The sequence below is a fragment of the Pelodiscus sinensis genome, chromosome 31, assembly GCF_052426305.1.
Source record: "Pelodiscus sinensis isolate ZL-2025 chromosome 31, ASM5242630v1, whole genome shotgun sequence".
Lineage (NCBI taxonomy): Eukaryota > Metazoa > Chordata > Testudines > Trionychidae > Pelodiscus > Pelodiscus sinensis.
This window is the reverse complement of record NC_143082.1, coordinates 4,223,811-4,247,237: the sequence shown is the minus strand read 5'-3', so window position 1 is coordinate 4,247,237 and position 23,427 is coordinate 4,223,811. Positions and strand designations below refer to the sequence as shown.

At 63.3% G+C, this 23,427-nt stretch overlaps 1 protein-coding gene across 1 annotated transcript; it reads left to right on the top strand.

The window, feature by feature from the left end:
- Window positions 1-6,177: 6,177 nt before the first annotated feature.
- Window positions 6,178-23,043, top strand: LOC102456134 (phospholipid phosphatase 3-like). Its single transcript, XM_075902309.2, has 7 exons — window positions 6,178-6,345; window positions 7,914-8,262; window positions 15,852-16,009; window positions 16,842-17,122; window positions 18,322-18,379; window positions 20,485-20,661; window positions 21,912-23,043. The coding sequence occupies exons 2-7, from the start codon at window positions 8,067-8,069 to the stop codon at window positions 22,011-22,013; spliced, it is 972 nt and encodes a 323-aa protein (XP_075758424.2). The 5' UTR covers window positions 6,178-6,345; window positions 7,914-8,066; the 3' UTR covers window positions 22,014-23,043.
- The last annotated feature ends 384 nt before the right edge of the window (window positions 23,044-23,427 follow it).

Below are 23,427 nucleotides of genomic sequence, written 5' to 3'. Positions count from 1 at the left end.
GTTCCAACAGCTGGCAGCTGAAGCTAGACAAATTCAGACTGAAATCAGGCGTCAATACTCACCCGTGTGAGGAATTAACCAGAGTCACGAGGGACAATGCTTCAACCAGGGGTGGGGGAGCTAAGGCCGGGCCCCTGGCTTGTCTTGATCTGGCCTCTAGGGCTCTAGGGTCTCCACACAGCACGGCGGAGCCCGCGCTGGCGTTCTGCCCCCCATGGGGCACACAAAATCTCCTGGCCTGGGCCTCCTCTAGGCTCTGATATGTGAGGGAAACAGGGGGAGCATCTTTCTCCTTCTCAGTGGGGCCCCACATCCGTGAGGGTTTTTTTGCTTCTCGCTTGTGTGTGGCCCCTCCCATTGATTTTTCTGTGGGTCAGCGGCCCCCGGCGCAAAAAAGGTTCCGCACCCCCGATCTTTCCAAGGAAGGGCGGATGCATTTCGAAAAGCTCTGCTCTGGGGATTGTTTGGGGGCGTTGGGGGTGTCTTATCCAGTGGTCAGACGAGATGGCCACAGCGGACCCCTTGTCATCGGAGTCCCAGCCCCCACCCACTGTAACCACTGGACTCTGCTCCCCTGCCAGAGCCGGGGAAAGGACCCAGGTGTCCTGGCTCTCAGCACCTCCCACTGCAATATTTTAACATTTGTGTCCAGTCCTTGCTCCAAGCTCTCTGGAGACACTCCCAGATCCATCTGCTCCTGATGCGCTTTCCTTGCATACCCCCCCCCCCCCAGCGCCCCCGCCGGCTCTGCTCCAGGGACTGCTCCAGCCACACACACACACACACACACACACAACGGGCTGGGACAGGTTAGGGTGGGAACGAACTGGATTTGGTGGGTGGATGTGGAGGGGGGATCCCAAAGCACATGCACCATTGCTCCCCAGATGGGACCAGCAACCTGCCTGGAGAAGAAAAGAAGAGACTCGAGGGAGAGGGGAGAGGCGCTCTGGGGGGGAGTGGGTTCTAGTGGTTAGAGCAGGGGAGCCTGGGTAGCAGGACTGCTGCTCTCTCTCGCCAGCTGTGACCGTGGTCCCCTCACACACTGCCTCTCTGTGCCTCAGTTTCCCCACCAGCAAAATGAAGATGATCATTTTTCCTTCTCTGCCTTGTCTATTTCACTTGCGGGCTCTTTGGGGCAGGGTCTGGCTCTGCCTCTGTGGCCACAGCCCCCAATGCTATGGGATCTAGAGCTCAGCTGGGGTCTGTGCAGTGCCTGGAACTCCGGGGTGACTAGTGGTTAGAGTTCTGGGGGGCTGGGGCATGAGAAAGCCTGGGTTCTAGTCCTGGCTAGGAGAATGGGGAGTGGTCGTTAGAGTTCTGGGAAGTCAGGATGCCTGGGTTCTATTCCTGGCTAGGAGAGTGGGGACTAGTGGTTAGAGTTCCAGGGGGCTGAGAACCAGGACAACCCCTGGTGGCTCCCCGGAGCAGCACAAAGCCTTCCCCCTCCCTTTTATACTCAGCCTCCTGGCGCCATCTACTGGCGACAACGGGGCGTTCGCTCCCCCAGAGCCAGCCCATCCGGGCAACCCTGCTCCCAGCACACACTGGGTGCCTCCCCTCCCCCGCTGCCCTGTACTCGGATTTGGGACTGCTCCTGGGTCAGGGGGGAGGAGACCCCACATGGCTGCATCTCGTCACATTGCTCCGCTCCTGGCCTCGGGTTGAGCACCCAGCTCGGACGCTGACCCGGGTCTGGGCTGCCCCTCCGTCTGGGGAAATAGTGACGGGGCTACTGGGTGGCTGATCAGTGGAGGTGGAAGAGGCCTGCGAGATGGACGGCACTGTCTGCCCCCATTTTACAGCTGGGGAAACTGAGGCACAGAAAGGGCCTTGTCCCTGACCTTCCCAGAAGTCTCCTCCTGCCTTCCCTTTGCTGGATCCCCTTTCCAGAGATCCCCCAACAAGATATTTAACCCGCCTCCAAGCAGGCCCAGCAGAGGGTCTCTGGTTCTTTGTGGGGCCAGCAGCTTTGCTGGGGGGATGAGCAAGAGGGCAGCCCCAGTGCTCCTGTGCCACCCTACCGTAATAAATGGAGCCATGCCCATCATAAGCAACCCTACAATAACAGACCAGCGCCCAGCGCCCAGCGCCCATGGCCCAGCCCGCCTAACTCCAGCCTCTTCCCATCCAAGCCCCCAGCCCCATCGCTTCCAGCAGGCAGGCAGCAAGAGCCTTTCTCACGCTCCCCAGCAGGGGGAGCTCAGCCCCCGTCCGTCTCCCCCCTCGCCCCCCCAGGCCCTTCCTGACAGCCTGGTGGCCAAGCTGCCCGGCGATGGACGCTCCACGCTCCCCAGCAGGGGGCGCTCCAGGCACAAGCTGCCCAAAGTTGCCTTTGGATCTTCCCAGCTGCTGAGGAGCCATCTGCTGAACCTGGAAGGTGGGGGGGGGGGGGGGGGGGAGATTTGGTGATGTGCAATGGGCAGACCCCTCCCAGAGACCCCTCTGCAGCTGTCCCCCCCACACACACACACACAGGTGTGTGCGCCAAGGGAGGGGACAGCAAGCGAAACAGCCCCCGGCTTCTGCATCCTCTCAGCGGCTGCTGCTGCAGGCTTGTCGTTATTTGTGTCACTCCCACGCGTGACAAGTGCCCAGCTAAGATCCGAGCCCCACCATGCCAGGCGCTGCCCAGCCCCCGACTGAGATCAGGGCTCCATGGTGCCGGGCGCTGCCCAGCCCCCGACTGAGATCAGGGCCCCCTTGTGCCGGGCGCTGCCCAGACCCCGGCTGAGATCAGGGCCCCGTTGTGCCAGGCGCTGCCCAGACCCCGGCTGAGATCAGGGCCCCGTTGTGCCAGGCGCTGCCCAGACCCCGGCTGAGATCAGGGCCCCGTTGTGCCAGGCGCTGCCCAGACCCCGGCTGAGATCAGGGCCCCGTTGTGCCAGGCGCTGCCCAGACCCCAGCTGAGATCGGGGCCCGTTCGGGCAGCGGCACATCCCTGCCCTAGATCGCAATCCCATCATGCTGGTAGCTGCACAGTGAGAGATGGCCCTCTACCCCCAAGCATTTATAATCTAAGCAGACAAGGCAAACAGGAAACAAAGGCAGGAAGCGACTTAGCCGGGAATAGAACCCAGGTGTCCTGAGGTCCAGCCCTAGCATTCCGCAGCATGCTCTTGCCATTGGCCCGGGTGCAAAGTTGAGACCACGTGAGACCTCCCCCCACAGCACCCCATGTTGTGATTCACCCCTGGGAGCCCAGGGCCAGGTCAGCAGAGAACCTCTGGCTTCCTTGTGGGTATTTCCTGCACTGACACCAGTCCTGGAAGAACTGGACTGAGACCCCACCAACTCATTTCCCCTGGAGGTCGCCCGGGCAGGCTGAGCGCAGAGGCCCTAGTGTGGATTCAGAGTGACTCCAGATTAAGGATTCATAGTGACTCCGGATTGACTCTGTGGATTCAGAGTGACTCTGGATTGACTCCAGGTTTAGGAGGGGAGGGCACAGCCCCGCCCATCTGGTGAAGTGGAGATGAAAGGATCCCTAGTCTGTTATCACTCAGCTACCCACCCCCTCCCAATCCGGAGGGGAGTTCAAAGCCATCTTGGTTTGTTTCCTCCACCCCAAAGAGGCCACACACGGGTGTCCTGGGGACTGTGACCTTCCCTACTGTTCCTAGCCAACTGCCAAACTATTAACCCTTTCACTGCTAAAGCTTTTCTCCCCCTCCCCCCACCATTCAAAGAAACTTAATGCAACAAGTCCCGGGCTGTGATTGTCATTCTGATGCCTTTTCGGGAGGGGGGGGTAGTCAGGAGGGTCCCAGCAGGTCCTGGCTAGAGGGTCAGGACACCTGGGTTCTTTCGCCTCTCAGCTGAGGGATGAGACCTTGAGAAGGGGGCTGGATTGAGACCCACGGGCAGCCTTGGGTCTGGTGTTTCCTGGCTGGCCAGGGCTTGGCTTTGCACCCTTTGTACTCATTGACTAGCTGGTGTCTTCATTATCCAGCCTCGTTATTTTCACGCCAGCTGGGAGCCTCGGTCATGGCCCGGGCCCTGGGCACTGCACAGACGTGGTGTATTATATTGCGTTATGATGCCGAGGCCTCGGCTGAGCTCAGGGCCCCATCACGCCCGGAGCTGCATGACCCGGCGAGGGAGGGGCCCTGCTAGCACTGGGGCGAAAGTCGGAGCACCCCACATGCCCCCGTCCGAGCTACAGTAGCCAGGTGCCCGACCAAGATCAGGGCCCCATCATGCCGGGTGCTGCACGGACCCCAACTGAGATCAGGGCCCCGCTGTACCAGGCGCTGCCCGGATTCCAGATGTGATCAGAGGCCAGTGCACAGGAGGGGAAGAAGTGATGGTCTAAGGCATCCAAGCATCGGTCGGTGTGTATCCGGATCAGCCCCTCTCCAGCTGGGGCCTTCACTCCCCCATGCTATCCAGCCCCCCTTTCCAACAGGGTCTTCCCTGCTCCCTCTGGTAGCGTCTCTGCACACATCTGGCCTTTAAGGGCGAAAGCTGGCAACGGGGGAGGGCAGACTGGACTGTGAGATGGGGGGGGGGGCGCTGGTTGAGGAGAACTGGCTGGAGAGGGGAGACAGGCCTGGCGGGGGATTCAGGGACTTTCAGGTCCGACGGGACCACGTCCGACCTCTTGCGCCTCGCAGGGCACAGAGCCTGCTCCTGGAAAATCCCCGGAACCTCTGGCTGAGTCACCGAGCTCGGCTCCGACTTCCAGTTACAGAGAATCCCCCATTTACTCCAGCTGAAACCTGCAGGTGGCCGGCCGTGGCCCGCTCAGGGTCACCCCCCCCCTCCCCCCCCCCCCGGGTCTCTGCCAGTCTCAGCAAGGGGAAATTCCTTCCTGACCCCAGCCTGGTGATTGGTCACACGTGAAGCATGTGGGGGAGACCCCCCCCATCAGCCCTTGGAGCTATTAGCTGCTAGCAGCCCCAGACCAACAACCCAGGGGTGGGGAACCTCAGGCCGGCAGCCCTCAACTTGCCTGGGCCCCTCCTGAGCATTGGGGAGCCCATTCTGGTGCTCCAGCCCCCCTGCTCCCCTCTGGGGGCTGGAGCACAGAAGATCTACACAGAAGGTCCCCCTCCCCCCCCCAGGCTCTGGTGGGCAAGAGGAAAGTGGGGAGCCAGGGGCCACTGAGAGGACTTTTTTCCCCACTTTTCACATGTGTGCGGCCCCCGACTGATTTTTCTGTGGGTCAGTGGCCTCCGACCCAACAAAGGTTTCCTGCCCCTGAGCGACATGCTACTGTGGGCTGTCCCAGTATCCCATCTTCCCCAGGAACTTAACAGCTTGGTCTGGGATCCAGACACACCTCACAGCCCCTCCTCCCCTCCATGAGCGAGGGCAAGGCTGTTTACCCCCATTGGCTAGATGGGGAAACTGAGGCACGCCGTGATGAAGGTTGCAGCAGGGAATAGAAGCCAGATCCCCTTCTCCCCTGCTCCCTTGGACCTGCCAACCAATGGCTGTGTCTAGACTGGCCAGTTTTTCCGGAAAATCAGCCGCTTTTCTGGAAAAACTTGCCAGTTGTCTACACTGGCCGCTTGAATTTCCGCAACAGCACTGACTTCCTACTGTCTGAAATCAGGGCTTCTTGCGGAAATACTGTGCTGCTCCCGTTCGGGCAAAAGTCCTTTTGCGCAAAAGGGCCAGTGTAGACAGCTCAGATTTGTTTTCCGCAAAAAGCCCCGATCGTGAAAATGACACTTTTCCGCAAAAAGTGGGTTCAACTCGGTCTAAGGTCTTTGTGTGGAGCCCTTATCACAGCAGAGGAGCAACTTCCAGCTTCTCTGGTCAAACCTCCCAGCCCTGAGTGAGGGCAAGACTGGTTACCCCCGCGGTCTGGATGGGGAAACTGAGGCACGCCCCCTGGTGAAAGGCGCAGCAGGGAATAAAACCCAGGTTTCCTCAAGGCGGAGACTTAAACCCTGCTCCCCGTGCCAGCCTTCTTCCGGGGGGGGGGGGGGGAGCCGCTTTCCCTGCCCCACCTGGCTTAGCCGGGCCCCTCCCCCATATCAGTCCTCTCTCCTCCCCCTCGGCCTGGGACTCCGATAGTGGGGGAAGGGGGGGATCGCGCACAGGTGGGGGGGTCGCCCCCCCCCCCGATACACAGGAGGGTCCCAGGAGTCCTGAGCTCTGTCTCCCTCCCTCCTCCCCCCCCCCCCACGCTCCGGCGCCCGGGCCCCTCCCGCCGCGGGGAAACCCAGGCAGGACGAGGGGGGGAGGAGTCTCGGTCCCAGCAGCTGGAGGTGGAGGGAGCAGCCGCCGCCCGCCTCACTCCGGCGCGGGGCTGAGCTGGAGCCCGGGCAGCGATCGCCCCGGCCCGGCTGCAGGGAGATGAGCCCGAGCCCGGAGCCCGGCAGCGGGCAACAGGTACCCGGGAGGGCGGCCCCGGGACCCCTTCTCCGGCCCCCCGAACCCTCTTCCTGGGACCCCGGACCTCCCCTGCCCCGGGGCAGCTGGGAACCCTGGTGCCCCCCTTCTCCGGCCCCCTGAACCCCCTTCCTGGGACCCCGGACCTCCCCTGCCCCGGGGCAGCTGGGAACCCTGGTGCCCCCCTTCTCCGGCCCCCCGAACCCCCTTCCCGGGACCCCGGACCTCCCCTGCCCCGGGGCAGCTGGGAACCCTGGTGCCCCCCTTCTCCGGCCCCCCGAACCCCCTTCCCGGGACCCCGGACCTCCCCTGCCCCGGGGGAGCTGGGAACCCTGGTGCCCCCCTTCTCCGGCCCCCCGAACCCCCTTCCCGGGACCCCGGACCTCCCCTGCCCCGGGGGAGCTGGGAACCCTGGTGCCCCCCTTCTCCGGCCCCCCGAACCCCCTTCCTGGGACCCCGGACCTCCCCTGCCCCGGGGCAGCTGGGAACCCTGGTGCCCCCCTTCTCCGGCCCCCCCGAACCCCCTTCCTGGGACCCCGGACCTCCCCTGCCCCGGGGCAGCTGGGAACCCTGGTGCCTCCCTTCTCCGGCCCCCCGAACCCCCTTCCTGGGACCCCGGACCTCCCCTGCCCCGGGGGAGCTGGGAACCCTGGTGCCCCCCTTCTCCGGCCCCCCGAACCCCCTTCCTGGGACCCCGGACCTCCCCTGCCCCGGGGCAGCTGGGAACCCTGGTGCCCCCCTTCTCCGGCCCCCCGAACCCCCTTCCCGGGACCCCGGACCTCCCCTGCCCCGGGGCAGCTGGGAACCCTGGTGCCTCCCTTCTCCAGCCCCCCCGAACCCCCTTCCTGGGACCCCGGACCTCCCCTGCCCCGGGGGAGTTGGTAACCCATTTGTCCCCCCTCTTCTTGGCATCCCTGGGCCCCCTTTCTGGGCCTCTTTCCCCCCGAACCTCCCCTTCCCTGACAGGAGCTGAGAACCCTGAGTGGACCCCCCCTTTTCCAGCCCCCTGCTCCCTATATGCCCCTTCCCAGGTGCCCCCTTGGGCCCTGCTTCCCTCATTGGAAGCTGGGACCCCCCATGCCTCTACCAGACCCCCTGGATCTCGTCCATCTGCAGGGGTCCCGAGCCTGATCTCAGCCCCATCCCCTCAGAGTACCTCCTAGACTCCCCCGGACTCTCCTCCCCGGGCCCCCACCCCCTGAACCTCTCCTCCCCTTTGGGGGGCTGCTTGGGTCCCCCTACCCAGGCCCCTTGAATCCCCTCGCCCATGGGGAAAGTTGGACCCTCGGCCACATGGGGTCCCCCCTGCCCCCCTGAAGGGGAGGTTCAGGGGGCTCAGGAAGATAAGGGATCCAGCCAGGAGGAGCTGGGGTTTCTGCACTGCCCCCACTCTCAGGGCAGCTCCCTCGCTGCCCAGCCTCCACCCCCCCCCCCGCACAGCTGGCCCTGTGCATACACCTCCTCCCCCCTCCCTGCCACTGAACCCCCATTTCCCTGCTCTGCCCCCCATCTCCCAGGGCAGCCGCAGCCTCTGCTTAGCAAGGTTTGTTTGTGTGGCTGCCTTTCAGGCTCCCTGACCCCTGTACAGAGAGGAGGAGACACCAGCCCCCTCCCGCTCTGTCCAGGGCTGGAATCTGGAGTCGCTCCCGGGGCTGGAAATCCCGATTCTCTGAGCTGCCGGAGGAATCTGGATTGCACCTTTCCTCCGCCGCCCGAAGGCCATGGACAAGAGCAAGTGCGAACTCCTCCCCGACCGGCCCCGGAGTCTGCCTGGGGAGCCCCCGGCATGGCCTGGCGGCCCCAGAGACGTCCGGGTGACTGTCCGGGCTCCCGGCTCCCCGCCTGAGGATTATGCTGCCCCAGGGCAGGGGCAGAGAAAGACTCTGGTCGTCCTGGATATCGTCTGTCTGCTCGTGGGTGAGTGTGGGGTCAGCAGAGCCCCATGCATTGCGGATCCCCCTTGCCCCTGCTGGGGAGCTCGGACTCCTGCCTCTTCCAGTCCTAAGCTGTGTCCTGGCCCAGAAATGCAGCCACCTCTGGGGAGGAAACTTGGGCCCAAACACCTAAGTGGGATCATGTCAATAGGGAGGGGGATGGGCAGGGATGCCAGGTGGCCCGGGGGAGGGAGCAGAATTGCTAGCTGCCCCACAGAGGAAAAAACCCTGGCGAGGTTGGATCCCTCTTCTGAGGCCCCTTGTCTCCCTGAACCCTCCTTCTTGGGACCCCTGTGGAACTCCTTGCTACAGGATGTCCTGGATCTCAGCAGGATTTTTTTTATAAGCGGAAGGGCTCACGAGAGTGTGTCGACGTAGAGGGCTAAAAGTAATAACCAACCGATTTGAAAGGGCCTGTACATTGACCTTTGAATTGTGGCAGTCCACGTGTATTCCAGAATTGCTGCCAGAAGGATTTTAGTCTAGCTGCTCTCCGGGACAGGGTAGTGAGCCAATCGGATCCACCAGTCCATCGGCGGCCTGGGTTCTGGTGTCTCCTGTGCCGGCTGCTATTTGGGGGAGCCTCCGATCCAGCACCATTTCAAGTCCATCATCCTTATGCTATAAATGACCTGGGTGCCAGCTGAGGCCGGGTGCATCAGCTATGCCCCATATACCTCCTCTGGAGGGATATTTAATGGCTCTGTTGCAGCTGGGATCTCACTGTCAGGGTTTCATCTGGATCTTGCAGGGATCTGAGCTTTCAGAGTCTGTCAATCACTCAACTACTGGCATTGCTAAGGGGAAAAACGTGAGGCTAGGAAGGAGAATAAGATGGAGAATGTTATAGTGACATCAGTGGCCAGACCCACCAGGGGTGCTGGGCCCAGTTCAGTCTGCAGAAGAATCCCGCCTCTAGGACATTTGGAGGATAGCTTGAGGCCTGGGGAAAGGCTTTTTCCGTACAAAGGGATTCAGACTGTGGGAGTGTTAGAAAAGAGGCGGAGAAGGTAGATTTGTTCACTGTGAAACTGAATGAAAAGGTGACTCATGCAAAACAGAGCAAAGGGATTCTTTCCCAAATACACATGGGTCATTGGTCTGTGGAACTCCTTGCTACAAGATGTCTTTCATTTCAACAGGATTTTTCTTTTTTAAGCGGAAGGGCTAATGAGACTATGAAGAGTTAGAGGGTTAAACATAATAACCAAAAGGTTTGAAAGGACTAGAAAGGGCCTGTTTGGGGTATAAATCAGCCTTTGAAGGTTATCATGTATTCTCCCGTAATTGCTGCCAACAGTATTTTGTTCTTTGACACTGGCTGCTTTCAGGGACAGGGTAGTGAGATAAACGGATCCATCAGTCCATCGCCGGTCTGGGTTCTGATGTCTCGCTGGCTATATATAGGCAGAGATACCCTGGGATAAATCTACAGGCGGGGTCTATTTTGGGTTCTGGGGGCTGGATAAGTAGAACGAAGCAGATAATGGATTTTTGTTGCTTTGTTGCTTTGGCTGGACCAGCAAAGCCACGTTGTGGGTGGAACGAAAGATTTCAGCTTGACGCAATCAAAATGTTTCAACTTGACTGCAACCATTCTGAGACCTCGCGGGGTGGCGAAGTAAAACGAGAGGAGGCCGTGGAAGGAGAAACAGGGTTGCAAAGTGCGGCATCAGAATGCTCGGCCGTTATTTGACTTCTGGGCAGACGGTCGATTGAGCTCGCTGGATGTGCAGAATAAGGATGTTAAATATCGCTAACGGAATCGTTGATTAACTGCATGAATTCTTATTGGTTACTCGACTTTTTTATAGTCCCTGGGGGTGGGGCTGGCAGCCAGTACGCTCCAGCCCCACTCCTGGGGAGCACCCGGCTACTCCGGGGTGCCAGGAGAGAGCTGGTCTCTGAGGGGAGCCAGTTGAAAAATCAGCTCCTCTTGTGGACCGGCTGCCTTCCACACCGCGGTGCTGCCTCTGATACAGAGGCAGCAGCACACGGTGGTAGCAGCTCCTGTCCAGTGGAGGGGCTGACCTGGACCCAGCACGAGTGGGAACTGAGCCAGGCTGCCTGCCACCTGGCTCCTAATACACTTGAAATGCGGAGCCGCAGCAGGGGTAGGTCCCGGACCCAGCACAAGCCAGGACTGAACCGGGCTGCTGGCCAGCCTGCTCAAATATTTCCTGGGGCGTGGGGGAAATGCGTCTTGTCTATAGCATTAACCTAGAAGCTTTTGCTCGTGAGTTGATCGACTCCACTATTACATCCCTAGTGTGGAAGAGTGTGACGCCTTTTCCACGCAAGACACGTTTTGCCCTACTCTGCAGAGCGGGATCGTCTGGCTTAGCTCTTTCTTGGCTGGGGAACTGCTCTGAGTTAAACGGGGGGGCCCCAGAGCCGACATCGGTTTAATTGAAGCCGATTACGAATGGGTGTAAACGGAACCCGAGTGAGTCCGCCCTGGAGGGCGTTGACGGTGCCGGTGCAAGTCCGCACCGATTTACCGTAATGCAGCAGACCCCAAAGAGGAGCAGGGCAAAGCTGGATTGTGCCAGTTCCCCTATGGGAGTTGTGGGCCCTGGTATCCAATCTCCTGCCATCTTTAGTGTACGTCCCCTCCATGTGGTAGGGCTCTGGGGGAAACTGAGGCACGGAGGGCCAAGTGACTTGCCCAAGCAGAAATGGGCACTGAGCGCAGGTCTCGGGCTAGCGCGCTAACCACTGGGCCATCCTTCCCTCTCCTCGCGCCCCCTGACCCAAGAGCGCTGGTGGCCGGCTATTGGGCTCAGAGGGGCAGAGTTAGGGGGGTGAGCCAGGGGAGTATTCAGATACATTAGCATAGCTGGGGGGGGAGGCTCCTGAGGGGGGCAGGTGGGTGGGGTGGATCCTGGGGAGGGGTTGGATTGCGGGAGGGGGTGGGAGATGCCGTGAGCAGGGAGAGCGGTGGAGTAGGCGGGTGTCAAGGATCCTATGAGCGGGATGGTGATGGGGCTGGATTGTGGGGTGGGAGTGGATCCTGGGGGTGGGGGTGTTGGACTGTGCGAGGGGCAGAGGGCAGGGCTGTATGGGGGGGCTGTCTGGGGTGATGGGGTTACTGGCAGGAGGCAGGTTGGGCCGGCAGGCTCTTACGTTTAAAATGCAGCGGCGCAGCGATCAGCGCGAGGGGGGACTGCTCGGGCCGGGCTCGCGCCAAGTCCAGAAGCCCCGTGCACGGCAGCCTGAGCTGGCACGGCCGGGGGCTGGTGCCGGAGCAGCCTCTGCCCACGGTGAACCTCGGCCAGCTGTGGGCAGAGGCTGCTTTGCAGCCCCGTTCCCCTCCAGAGGCAGCAGGTGGAGATGGTGCTGGGGAGAACTGGTTTTTAAGGTGCCCCCCCCCCAACACCAGCTCCTGTTCCCCTCCCCCTTGCTGCCCCTGAGAGAAACAGCGGGGGGGGGGGGGAGGCGAGTAGTTGATACTCCACTCGCCTACCCACTAACATCCCTGGGGAACCCCCCATCTGCTGCTTCTGCGGGCACAGCCCACCCCAGGATTGGGGCCGTGCCGTGGGCAGCCTCCAGAGCCCCCTGCTCAGCTCCTACCCCCTCCCTCCCCATGGCACCAGCTTGCAGCCTGCCAGGGGTCTCTGCTTCAGCTAGGGGGGAGGACGCAGAGGCAGGGGCACACTGGGGGGGGAGGACACAGAGGCAGGGGCATACTGGGTGGGGAGGAGGCAGAGGCAGGGGCACGCTGGGGGGGGAGGACGCAGAGGCAGGGGCACGCTGGGGGGGGAGGACACAGAGGCAGGGGCATACTGGGTGGGGAGGAGGCAGAGGCAGGGGCACGCTGGGGGGGGGAGGACACAGAGGCAGGGGCCTGCTGGGGGGGTCTCTTTCAGCTTCCTCCTGTCCCCCCCCCCCCCCCCCGGCCTGCTTTTCTCTTCTGCCTTCTGCCCTGGCATGAGCTCTCCCACCCCCCTTTCCCAGCCTTGAGCTCTTGGCTGCCAGTCAGGGCCTGGCCACGCCCTGCAGCTGTCTCCTGCCCCCTCCCTAGGGGGCTCCGTGTGTCCCCCCCCCCCCCCCGGCCTCTCGTACTCCTGCGGGATCCACCTGCTTCCTCAGTCCGGTGACCGGCGTGGAGCCCAGCCCAGCAGGGAGAGGCCGGAACCAGGGGCAGGGGAGTTTCTGGTCTTAATGCTCCTTCCTGGGGTCTGTGGGGGTGCAGTGCAGGCTTGACCGGCCCTCCCCCCCTCCCCAAAGCAGGGCAGGGAACCCCCTCCGGGGGCCTGTTCTCCCCCCCCCCCCCAGCCTTGCACCTGGCCGGCCTGGCATGGAGCCCCCAGCCCTGGGCAGCCAGCCAGCGGGAGAGGGGGACCCAAGAACATGGCCAAGAATAGCCCGGCCCTCTCCAAACAGCCGGGAGGTTTGGCGTGTGAGAGATGGCAGGGCAGGGCAGGGCAGGGCTGGGCAGGGCTGGGCATGAGGGTATCGGGCTGGCGTCGACCAGGGCCTGGAGCTAACCAGGCGTCCCACCTTTTGTGCTCACGGTGGCTCCCCCTTGGCAGTGTCCCCTTCAGAGGGCTGAAGTGCCCCCTGGCAGCACCCCCTAGTGGTTAGGCCTGATGCTGCCCCCACTCACCTGGCTGAATCCCGCCCTGTAGGGCAGAGACTCGTGCCCCTGGAACACACCGGCTGGGTACGGAGCTTAACGGCTCCCCCAGACCCGCTGCAGTCGGTGGCACACAAGGGCACGTGCAGGTGAAATGTCCGGTCCCCTCGCACGGCCAGCGGAACCCCGGGTGCACACGCCTGGAGCCCCGACGTGCTCAGTACCCGGTCTGGGCCACGCCGTGGAATTGCCCCTCCCTGGAGTTCTGCCCAGCGCGTGTCTCTGAAACCCCCTCTCCCCCCCCGGATTTCAGGGCAGTTGGAATTTTTCTTCCACCCAAAGCCCTATGGCTCCAGTGGATAATGCTGGTTTACCCCGCTTGGGGGTCTGGCCCCGTGGCTCCAATGCAGCATGCTGGTTTACCCCACTTGGGGGTCTGGCCCCGTGGCTCCAATGCAGCATGCTGGTTTACCCCACTTGGGGGTCTGGCCCCATGGCTCCAATGCAGCATGCTGGTTTACCCCGCTTGGGGGTCTGGCCCCGTGGCTCCGATGCAGCATGCTGGTTTACCCCGCTTGGGGGTCTGGCCCCGTGGCTCCGATGCAGCATGCTGGTTTACCCCACTTGGGGGTCTGGCCCCGTGGCTCCGATGCAGCATGCTGGTTTACCCCACTTGGGGGTCTGGCCCCGTGGCTCCGATGCAGCATGCTGGTTTACCCCGCTTGGGGGTCTGGCCCCGTGGCTCCAATGCAGCATGCTGGTTTACCCCGCTTGGGGGTCTGGCCCCGTGGCTCCGATGCAGCATGCTGGTTTACCCCGCTTGGGGGTCTGGCCCCGTGGCTCCAATGCAGCATGCTGGTTTACCCCGCTTGGGGGTCTGGCCCCGTGGCTCCGATGCAGCATGCTGGTTTACCCCGCTATGGGTCTGGCCCCGTGGCTCCGATGCAGCATGCTGGTTTACCCCGCTTGGGGGTCTGGCCCCATGGCTCCAATGCAGCATGCTGGTTTACCCCGCTTGGGGGTCTGGCCCCAGTGGGCGGGTTGGGGCTCCCGGTTGGGGCTGCTGTGCCCCCTGTCCGGGGCTCTGTGTGTAAATACGCTGCAGGCTGGGCAGGGCATGGGGCAGCGGAGCCAGGATGGAAACTTGGCGCTGGCTCAGGCCAGTCCCTGGGACCCTGATATCTGTGTGCGGCGGGGGGGAGGGGGCCTCCGCCCAGGCCAGCCGTCCCTGCAAGTCTCAGATCTTTGACATAAACCCGGGCGGCTCCTTCCTGCCGGACGTGACTGGGTTCCTCTCTGAGAGCATCCCCCACTCCCAGCCCTGGAGGGCTCCTGCCCCAGGCCAGCACTGCCCCCTGCTGGGCATCCGCAGCCCTGGCGCCCTCGCCGTCTCCCTGCCCCCGTAGGGTGGTGGCGCCCCCTACAGGGGGAGGAGCCAGGCCCCCTGTGCCAAGGGGCTCCATGGGCAGCGCCCTGGCTCTTGGCGGGCAGCCTGGCCCATCGGAAAAAGGATCCTGAGAAAACTCGTTTGCCAAGTGAGACGGGAAGGGAGGGAACCTGGGAACCGAGCATGGAAACATCGTTCTCAGCCCCCAAAAGCAGCCCTGAGCCCCCGGGAGGGTGATGCAGCCTCGTCCTTAAAGTGACAGCCCAGGCACCGTGGGCTAGGACACCTGGGTCTGGCCGGGGCTTGAATCCCACCTAACTGAAGCAGAGCGTGCGCTCCCTTCCCCCACATGCCAACTCCTTTGGGCTCTTCCATTTCTTCGTGCTCCCAGCCTCTGAGTGCACCAGGATCCTTGTGCTAGGGCACTAGTGCCAGGCTTTTCACATTGAGCTCTCCAGGATCCTTGTGCTAGGGCACTAGTGCCAGGCTTTTCACATTGAGCTCACCAGGATCCTTGTGCCAGGGCACTAGTGCCGAGATTTGCGTACTCATCTCACCAGGATCCTTGTGAACAGGGCACTAGTGCCAGGACATGCGCATCCAGTTCACCAGGACACTTGCAACAGTGTGCTAGTGCCGGGACACGCACGGCCCCGCTCACCAGGATCCTCGTGCTAGAGTGCTAGTGCGAGGACGTGAAAGCCCCGCTCACTGGGATCACCGGGGAGAGCACTAGCACTGTGGTTCCCACTCCCAGCTTCTGACCACACTGGTGCCAGGCTCCCTGCTCCCCCCTCACCAGCATCGGTTCACCATTGCCCAGGCTGGTGCTCGCTGCCCCCAGCGCTGCCGGGATCTCTCCCAGGTGCAGGGTTCGTGGCAGAGGGGGAGGTAACTCGGCCACATGGACGTTTTTCTCCTCCAGCGAGGGAGGGGAACGTGGCTTTACCGCCCCTTTAAGAGCCAGGCGGAGACGTGGCTTCTAGGAATCAGCTGGAACTTTAAGGCCTGCTCCCCCCTCCCTGCACCCCCTTCCCTGGCCGCTGCCAGCAGCCCTAATGCGAAGCAGACTGGGCCCTGTCCCGGCAGGCAAGTGCTGCGGGGGGGGGGGACTCTCCCCTCCCTGCCACCTCTTGGGCTGTGACCCGTGTGCCCTGCCTTGGGGGGCACATGGGGGAGGAGCTGGGGAGAGCCCCACCAAAGCAAAGAGGCTGGGGATTTGGGGGGGCTGCCACAGGCTAGTTCTGGGGGGGCGGCAGGGTGGAGGGGGATGAATCATGCACCGGAGCTGAGGGAGTGGGGAGTCCCGGGCTGGTCCCTGGGGGAGGGGGCAGTGGGGCTGGGGTGGGGTAACACAATGCCTGGGGGGAGGGCAGTGGGGGTGGGGGGGCGTCACAGGGTGGTCCCTGGGCGGGGGCAGGGTGCCATGAGCTGGGGACTAGGCGGCGAGATTGTGGGGGGAGGAGAGCAGGGCGACTGCCCTGAAGGGGCAATCAGATTGGGGGTGTCCTGAGCCCGAGGGATTGGGGGGGGGTCTCCGAGCAGCTCAAGGAGGGGGCTGAGTAAGCCCCGCCCCAGCGCCCTTCCTGTCTTCCCGCCGCAGCCTCTGTCCCCTTCTTGATCTGCGAGATCGGCCTGGTCCCCCCCATGCGCCGCGGCTTCTACTGCAACGACAGCAGCATCCGCTACCCGCTCAAGCAGGCGGAGACCGTCAGCGACACGGTGCTGATCTCGGTGGGGATCCTCATCACCTCCCTCTCGGTGAGTCGCCGGGTCGAGGGGAGCGCCCCCTGCTGAACCCCCTGCGGCACTGCGCCCCCTAGCACCGCTCTGGGGCCAGACCGCCAGCCAGGGAGAGCGCCCCCTGCTGAGCCCCCTGCAGCACCACGCCCCCTAGCGCTGCTCTGGGGCCAGCCCCATGGCTGGGGGAGAGCGCCCCCTGCTGAGTCCCCTGCAGCACCACGCCCCCTAGCGCTGCTCTGGGGCCAGCCCCACGGCCAGGGGAGAGCGCCCCCGGCTGAGTCCCCTGCAGCACCGTGCCCCCTAGCACTGCTCTAGGGCCAGCCCCATGGCTGGGGGAGAGCGCCCCCTGCTGAGTCCCCTGCAGCACAACGCCACTCTGGGGCCAGCCCCAACAGCCAGGGGGAGAGCGCCCCCTGCCACATTCCTTGCAAGGTGGCAGGGCCTTGGTAAGTGGAGTCCGTGTAGCTTACCCCCTGTGCCCCTTACGAAATGCAGAGCACTGGTTTCGGATCCTTCCTCTGAAGCAGCAGCCCTTGGCCCAGAGGACAGGATCCCAGCCTGGGTGCGACTCAGCAGAGCTGACTCTTCCCCCTACCATCCAGCCAGCTGCTTGTCCCGTGGAACTCCCCGCTGCAGGATGTGGGGCAGAACGGGAGGGGGAGGCAAAATCCTGGGGGGCAGGGCTGGCTTTCAAAAGGGAAAGGGGTGAGGTTATGGAGCTAATCCAAGGGGCTGGAATGGGGGAGGCGGGGAATGAATCCGGCTGCTTCCTATCTCCCATCCCCACACATGGGGGAGGCTGACCCCCTCAAGCTGCCGTCCCCCAACGCCTCCCTCTGGTGCCCCCCAGATCGCCCTGGGTGAGAGCTACCGCATCTACGCCCTGCGCCTGGGCTCCCGCGCCTTCGTCTCCAACCCCTACGTGGCCATCCTCTACAAGGAGATCGGCGCCTTCCTGTTCGGCTGCACCGTGGGACAGTCCCTCACCAACATCGCCAAGATCACCGTCGGCCGCCTCCGCCCCCACTTCCTGGCCGTCTGCCGGCCCGACTTCGCCCTCCTCAACTGCTCCTGGGGCTACGTGGAGAAGTACGCCTGCACTGCCAGGCCCTCGGAGGAGCAGGAAGCCCGGTGAGCCAGCTGGGCCAGACCCTAGCGGAGGCTTGTCCGCCCTTCGGGTTGATCAGTCAGCTGGGAGCCGGGGCAGCCCTCTGGTTCCCATGGAGAGATGGAGACAGTGGAGAGGCTGGTCGGCCCATAGTTCTAGCCACCAGTGTTCCCCATAAGCTAAGTACGTGGGCAGCCACCCAGCAGAGATTCGGGGCCCGCCTGGCTGATTACGTCCACTGCCGCCAGCAGATGTTTCCACAGATGGTGCACATCTGCACCTGCCTTGGCGCGCTCAACAAAAATTATTCTGCACGCGGATGGGAAAAATAAGAGGGAACATTGCTAGCGACTCCCATGTGCACGCCCTGTGCGTGTGTCTGACTTCCTCAGCTCCTACGTGAGAGACTCTCCGGGGTTCCCAAGCCAACTTCTTCCCTCCACACCTCTGCCAGGCCTTTGTTTCCGAGCGGGGGAGGTCTCCGCTCGGTCCCCGCGGTGTGTTCGTGAGTCACTGGGCTGGCGCCGTCTCTCTGGGCCCCTCCTGGAGCTGGGTGGATTTCAGCCCGTTCCTTTAGGGCAGTTCATTCCACCCAGATGGGGAGCCACATGGTGCCTCTGTTTGTGAGCCTGCCCTGAGAGCAAACTTCATCCCTTCCCCCGCTGCACCCCGGGCAGGGCACCTGGGAAACTGAGGCACGCCCAGGCTTCAGAACAGATCCTACCAACATGTCCCACTTTTGCACCCCAGCTTCCACCGGCCGGTCTGGTGGGCGTCCCCCCCTCCGGCAGACTCTTTGGCGGGGTGCAACCGCTCGCTGAAAGGTCCATGCTTGGAACAAAGGGAAAGCTTTTTGCCTCTTTGTGTTGGCCCTTCGCACCTCTGCTCCCTGGCCTTAGGACTCCAGTCCGACCCAGTCTGTGCAGTCTCTCCTGCAGCCCCCTGCCTCCAAGTTTACTTCCGGGCGAGGGTGCAGATTGTGATGTGGGGACAATTAGCACCAAGATATTGTGTGTCTGTAACACCTGGCGCAGTCCCATGGAGCCTGGGGTGTCTGGGGCCGGGGGCGGGGGGTGGCTCAGCTTTGGAGCCCCCTGGCTTTTCCCTGGAGGGGATCTCAGACAGCTGAGGAGGTGGCACAGGGAAGGGCTGCAGGCGGGATCCTTCTGCACCCGAGGGTGGGGCCGCCAGTGATAACGGGCCCTTTTTTGTCCTCTTCTAGGAAGTCCTTCTACTCCGGCCACGCCTCCTTCGCCATGTACAGCATGACCTACCTGGTGGTAAGTGCCCCCGGCCAGCACCGCCCACGGACCCCACTGATCATCCCAGAATCTCCTGCAGACACGCCCGCCCTACCCATCATGGGCCACGCCTGGTTCCCCGGGTTGGGGGTAGGGGGAGATCTTCTGGTCTGTGGAGCCTGGGTGCATGGCAGGGTCTTGCTGCAGAGCCGGGCAGGGGGAGGTCTCTGAGGAGCGGAGGGGGTGGGGGTCTCCCCACAGAGCCAGGCTGGGGGAAGTCACTGGGGGGTGGGGGTCTCCCCACAGAGCCAGGCTGGGGGAAGTCACTGGGGAGTGGGGGTCTCCCCACAGAGCCAGGCTGAGGGAAGTCACTGGGGAGTGGGGGTCTCCCCACAGAGCCAGGCTGAGGGAAGTCACTGGGGAGTGGGGGTCTCCCCACAGAGCCAGGCTGGGGGAAGTCACTGGGGAGTGGGGGTCTCCCCACAGAGCCAGGCTGAGGGAAGTCACTGGGGAGTGGGGGTCTCCCCACAGAGCCAGGCTGGAGGAAGTCACTGGAGGGCTAGGGGAAGTCACTGGGGGGTGGGGGTCTCCCCACAGAGCCAGGCTGGGGTAAGTCACTGGGGGGTGGGGGTCTCCCCACAGAGCCAGGCTGAGGGAAGTCACTGGGGCGTGGGGGGTCTCCCCACAGAGCCAGGCTGGGGGAAGTCACTGGGGGGTGGGGGTCTCCCCACAGAGCCAGGCTGGGGGAAGTCACTGGGGGGTGGGGGTCTCCCCACAGAGCCAGGCTGGGGGAAGTCACTGGAGGGCTAGGGGAAGTCACTGGGGCGTGGGGGGTCTCCCCACAGAGCCAGGCTGGGGGAAGTCACTGGAGGGCTAGGGGAAGTCACTGGGGCGTGGGGGGTCTCCCCACAGAGCCAGGCTGGGGGAAGTCACTGGAGGGCTAGGGGAAGTCACTGGGGGGTGGAAGGTCTCCCTGCATGGTGGGGGAGGTCTGGGGCCTGGCTGCCCCTCTTCACCCCATCCAGGGTCCCACCCCAGAGCCAGCGCAGCTCCTGCAGTTGAGAACTCAGTGGGGAGTGGAGTCAAGTGCCCAGAATAACCCGGCAGACGGCCCCTGCGGGCCAGGTTCTTCCTGCCAAGGGCAGTTGTGAGGGTGGGGGCTGGATTTCCGTGCAGAGCCCTCGGGGCGCCAGGACTCCTGGGTTCTATTCCTGGCTCTGGGAGGGACGTGGCTCCTTGTGGCTTAGAGCCAGGGGGTGGGGGCTGCGAGTCAGGACTATCCCCAGCTGTGGGAGGGAGTGAGGTCTAGTGGTTAAAGCAAAGGGAGCTGGGTATCCGGACGCCTGGGTTCTCTGCCCAGTGGCCGGCGGGTGTACTGGCAGATGGGCGGTTCTGCGCCCAGCCCCTGAGCTGCCGACTGAGGTGCAGTCAATGCATGGCTGCCCTAGGTCCCATCCTTCTACTCTCCCGGGCTGGAGGGTAGCGCTGCCCAGTGGGCGAGTCGTGCCGGTCGGGCTCGCCCTCGGAGAGCTGGAGAGGTATTAACTCGCTGCTCCGCCTGCCTCGCCGGACTAGTCCAGGCCCCTCTCCATGCGGGCACACTGAGCCCAACAGAGGGGAACGCCCTGGCTCCCAGCCCCTTGCTCTAACCACTAGTCCCCACTGCCCGGTGCTGGAAATGGAACCCAGGCGTCCTGACCCTGCTCCCAGCCCGTCTCGCCCACTCCCCTCATTGCCTTTGCCTTTGCTCCCTGCACCCAACCCAGCTCCCGCCTCGTCCAAGTAGGTTAACTTCCCCCTGCTGTCAGTGCACCCGGATGGCTCTCACCCCCCCGCCCCCCGATGCCTGGGTCCGTGGTTGGCGATGGAGAAGGCTCCATTGTTCCCTTGGGGAGAGGCACAAATGGGTCCTTTGTGCGTCCCCGGCTGGCGGGCATGCATGGGTGGGGGCGGCGAGTTGGGAATGTATCTCAGGCAGGGGACTGCCCGTGGCCCCCCAGCTCCGACGCCCTGTGCCAGTGGGGGGCAGAAGGGGTGGGGCGGGCAGGGGGTGGAGGGGCAGGGATCAGAGCACATGGGGGGAGGGGATCTGCAGCGTTGCGGGGGAGGGGACATGGAGGTGCTCACCCCCCACCTCTCTCCAGTTCTACCTGCAGGCGCGGTTCACCTGGCGCGGTGCCCGGCTGCTGCGCCCCCTGGTGCAGTTTGTCCTGCTGCTCCTGGCCCTGTACACCGGGCTCACCCGCATCTCCGACTACCGGCACCACCCCTCCGACGTGGCCGTGGGCTTCCTGCAGGGGGCGCTCGTCGCCTACTGGGTGGTAAGGCAGAGCCTCCCTCCCTGTCTGTCTGTCTGTCCCCGCTCCCCTCTGTCCGTCCAGCCAGGGCGGATGGGTGCTTGTCCAGCCCACATGCCGCCCGGCTCCAGTGAGTCGTGAGTCCGCGTCCCAGCCTGCCCCCGGCTCGGTCCATGGGCCTGCTGGGAGCCGTCAGGACTCCTGGCTTGTTCCCTGGCACTGGGGCCTAGGGGGTTAAGGCGCGAGCGGAGCAGGGTTCCGGGAGCCAGGAGGCCGGGGTTCTATTCTTAGCCCTGGCAGGGGCGTGGATTGCAGCAGCTGGAGTGGGGGAGTGGGGTGGTGTCTAGCCCTTAGAGCAAGAGGGCTCGGAGCCGGGTCGTCTGGGTCCTGTTTCCTGGGAGAGGAGGGGACTTGGTCAGAGCCAGCATCCGGGATGCGGCAGGCTGGGAGCTAGGTTTCCTGGGTTCTCCCCCCAGATTTGGGGGTGTGGGGGCCAGAACTCCTGGCTCAACCACTGACTCGTGCGAGCTTGAGCCGGTTGCTTTCCCTCTCCCAGTGGAGCTCTGACCTCCTTGGATGGCAAGCGCTGGAGCTGGATCCGGGATTCTCCCCTCTGTTTTCCCCACCCCTGGCCTTGCACAGGGAGCTTGGCGGGGGAGGGTGTCTGTGAGCAGCCAGCTGAGGTGCTGAAGCATGGTCGCGTGCAGGGCTGGAGCGCAAGCTGAGAGGAAACAGCACAGGAAATGCCTCCGGCTTTAGCATTATAACAGGCAACAAGGAGGAAATCTTCCCTTGTCCCAGGGCTGCTGGCTTCCAGGATACCCTTCCCATGGGAGCCCAGGCACCTAGCTCCCCCCCACCCCCACAGCCCAGGGGGTACTTAGCACAGCAAACCCCACAGCCCCTGCGGGAGGTGTGAGCTCCCTTGTACCTATGGGGAAACTGAGGCAGGGAGGGAGGCATGGAATCTGGAATCCAACCGGTTGGGTGTCGAGTTTCCTGGGTTCTACCTCTAGCTCTGGGAGGGGGATTTGGTGGCGTTAGAGGAGTCCTGGGTCCTATTCCTGCCTTATGTATTGACTTGCCCTATAACCTCAGAGCCTGCCTCTGTTTCCCCTCCACCCAGCTGTGGGGAAAACGCCCCCTGCTCTGGGCAGCAGTGAGGCATGTGGAGGAGGGAGAGTCACATCCATGCGATCAGCTCCCTCCCCCCCTTTTTGAACTCTCCCGCCTCACCCCCCCCCCCTTTGTTCTCTCTCTCCTCCTCCTTCCAGGCCTTCTACATCTCGGGCATGTTCCGTCACAAGCCCCCAGCTGCCCGCCTGCCCCAGCTTTGCGCCGACAGCCCGGACTCCAGCTGCCACACGAACTGCTAGGCACCAGGCCGGGACTCGGGGCTGGAGGGACCAGCACCCAGCTGGCCAGGGGCGGGGGGCAGGAGTGAGAGCCAGGCCTCTTCTCTGCTCCTCCTCAGAGCACGTCCCGCCCCCCCGCCCCTCCGCTTCCTCTCCGCCAGGGTTGGGCTTTCCTGTGTTGCTCTGCTCCCGCCAGCTCTGTTCCAAGCACTTTAATTTCCTCTCGGATGCCTGCCCTAGGTCACGCCGTCACCACCTCCTGAAAGGCTTCCTGTTGGGCGAGGTTCTCCTCTGTCCGTCACAGGATGTCCCGCCTTCCTCTGGCCAGGGCATCGCAGGAAGTCCCACCTTCCTCTAGTATGGACATCACAGGAAGTTCCGTCTCTGTGACCGGGGCATCACAGGATGTTTGGCCTGCTTCTGGCATGGACATTACAGGACGTCCCACCTTTCTCTGGCAAGGTCATGGCAGGAAGTCCCACCTTCTGCTCGAATGGGCATCAGCGGAGCATGGCAGGAAATCCCACCTTTCTGTTCAAGGGCATAGCAGGAAGTCCCACCTTCCGCTAACATGGGCATCAGTGGAGCATCACAGGAAGTCCCACCTTTCTGTGCAAGGGCATAGCAGGAAGTCCCGCCTGCCTTTGGCACCAACCTTGCAGGAACACTGCAGGAAGTCCTGCCTTCTTTTGACATGGGCATTACAGGAAGTCCCGCCTCTCGCCTCCCCGCCCCCTCATGCCTGGGGATTTCTCAGCTCACTGAAGGATTATAACCACGATTTGCATGTTACACTTTGGCCACCTGCCCAGACTCCGCTACCTGCTCCTCCAATCAGACGGCCCCTTCTCTCTCAGCCCTCAGGGAGGAGGGCTGTGATTGGTGGACAGGGAGAGCTGCTGGGGGTTAAACATGAAGGATGAACCGCAGGTGGCTGGGCCGTAGGATGGGGGGCCCATGGGGCCGGCTCACGAGGGGCTACCCCCCCACCCCCACGCCCAGCTGGCCCTGAGAATGTGAATGGTATTTTTGTAATAAATGGTACATACAATTGGCTGGGGGTGGTGCTGGCTCTGGGGGGAGGGGGAGGGGGTGTGGCTGGGCGCCTGGCAAGGGGCTTTCCTCCTCTCCGGGAACCCTGCCCGGGGTGCACATCTGCAGTCGGGGGGAAGCTGGGGAAGGGAACTGAACAGTAGCGGGGGGAGGGGAGGCAGAGAGGAACAGCCTGACCCCTGGGACTGAGCAGAGGCTCCCTCGCCTCGGTGTCCCCTCTTCCAGCTGCGCCCCGGGGCCGCGTCCTCGTGAGCTGGGGTCCATGGGGGGCAGCAAGAGAAACGGTCCCAACCCCCCCCCCCCCGACAGGTTTCACAACTAGGGGCTGTTGGTTTGTGTTCTCAGGCAATCGGTTGATGGGGAGGGTTGAGGGCTGGATAAA

What these genes read in the sequence shown, in the direction of transcription:
- LOC102456134 (XM_075902309.2), top strand. Translation starts at nt 8,067, where the DNA reads ATGGACAAGAGCAAGTGCGAACTCCTCCCCGACCGGCCCCGGAGTCTG. An exon ending in TCCTCATCACCTCCCTCTCG is followed by an intron (nt 16,010 to 16,841) that starts GTGAGTCGCCGG and finishes GGTGCCCCCCAG; the next exon opens with ATCGCCCTGGGTGAGAGCTA. An exon ending in ACAGCATGACCTACCTGGTG is followed by an intron (nt 18,380 to 20,484) that starts GTAAGTGCCCCC and finishes ACCTCTCTCCAG; the next exon opens with TTCTACCTGCAGGCGCGGTT.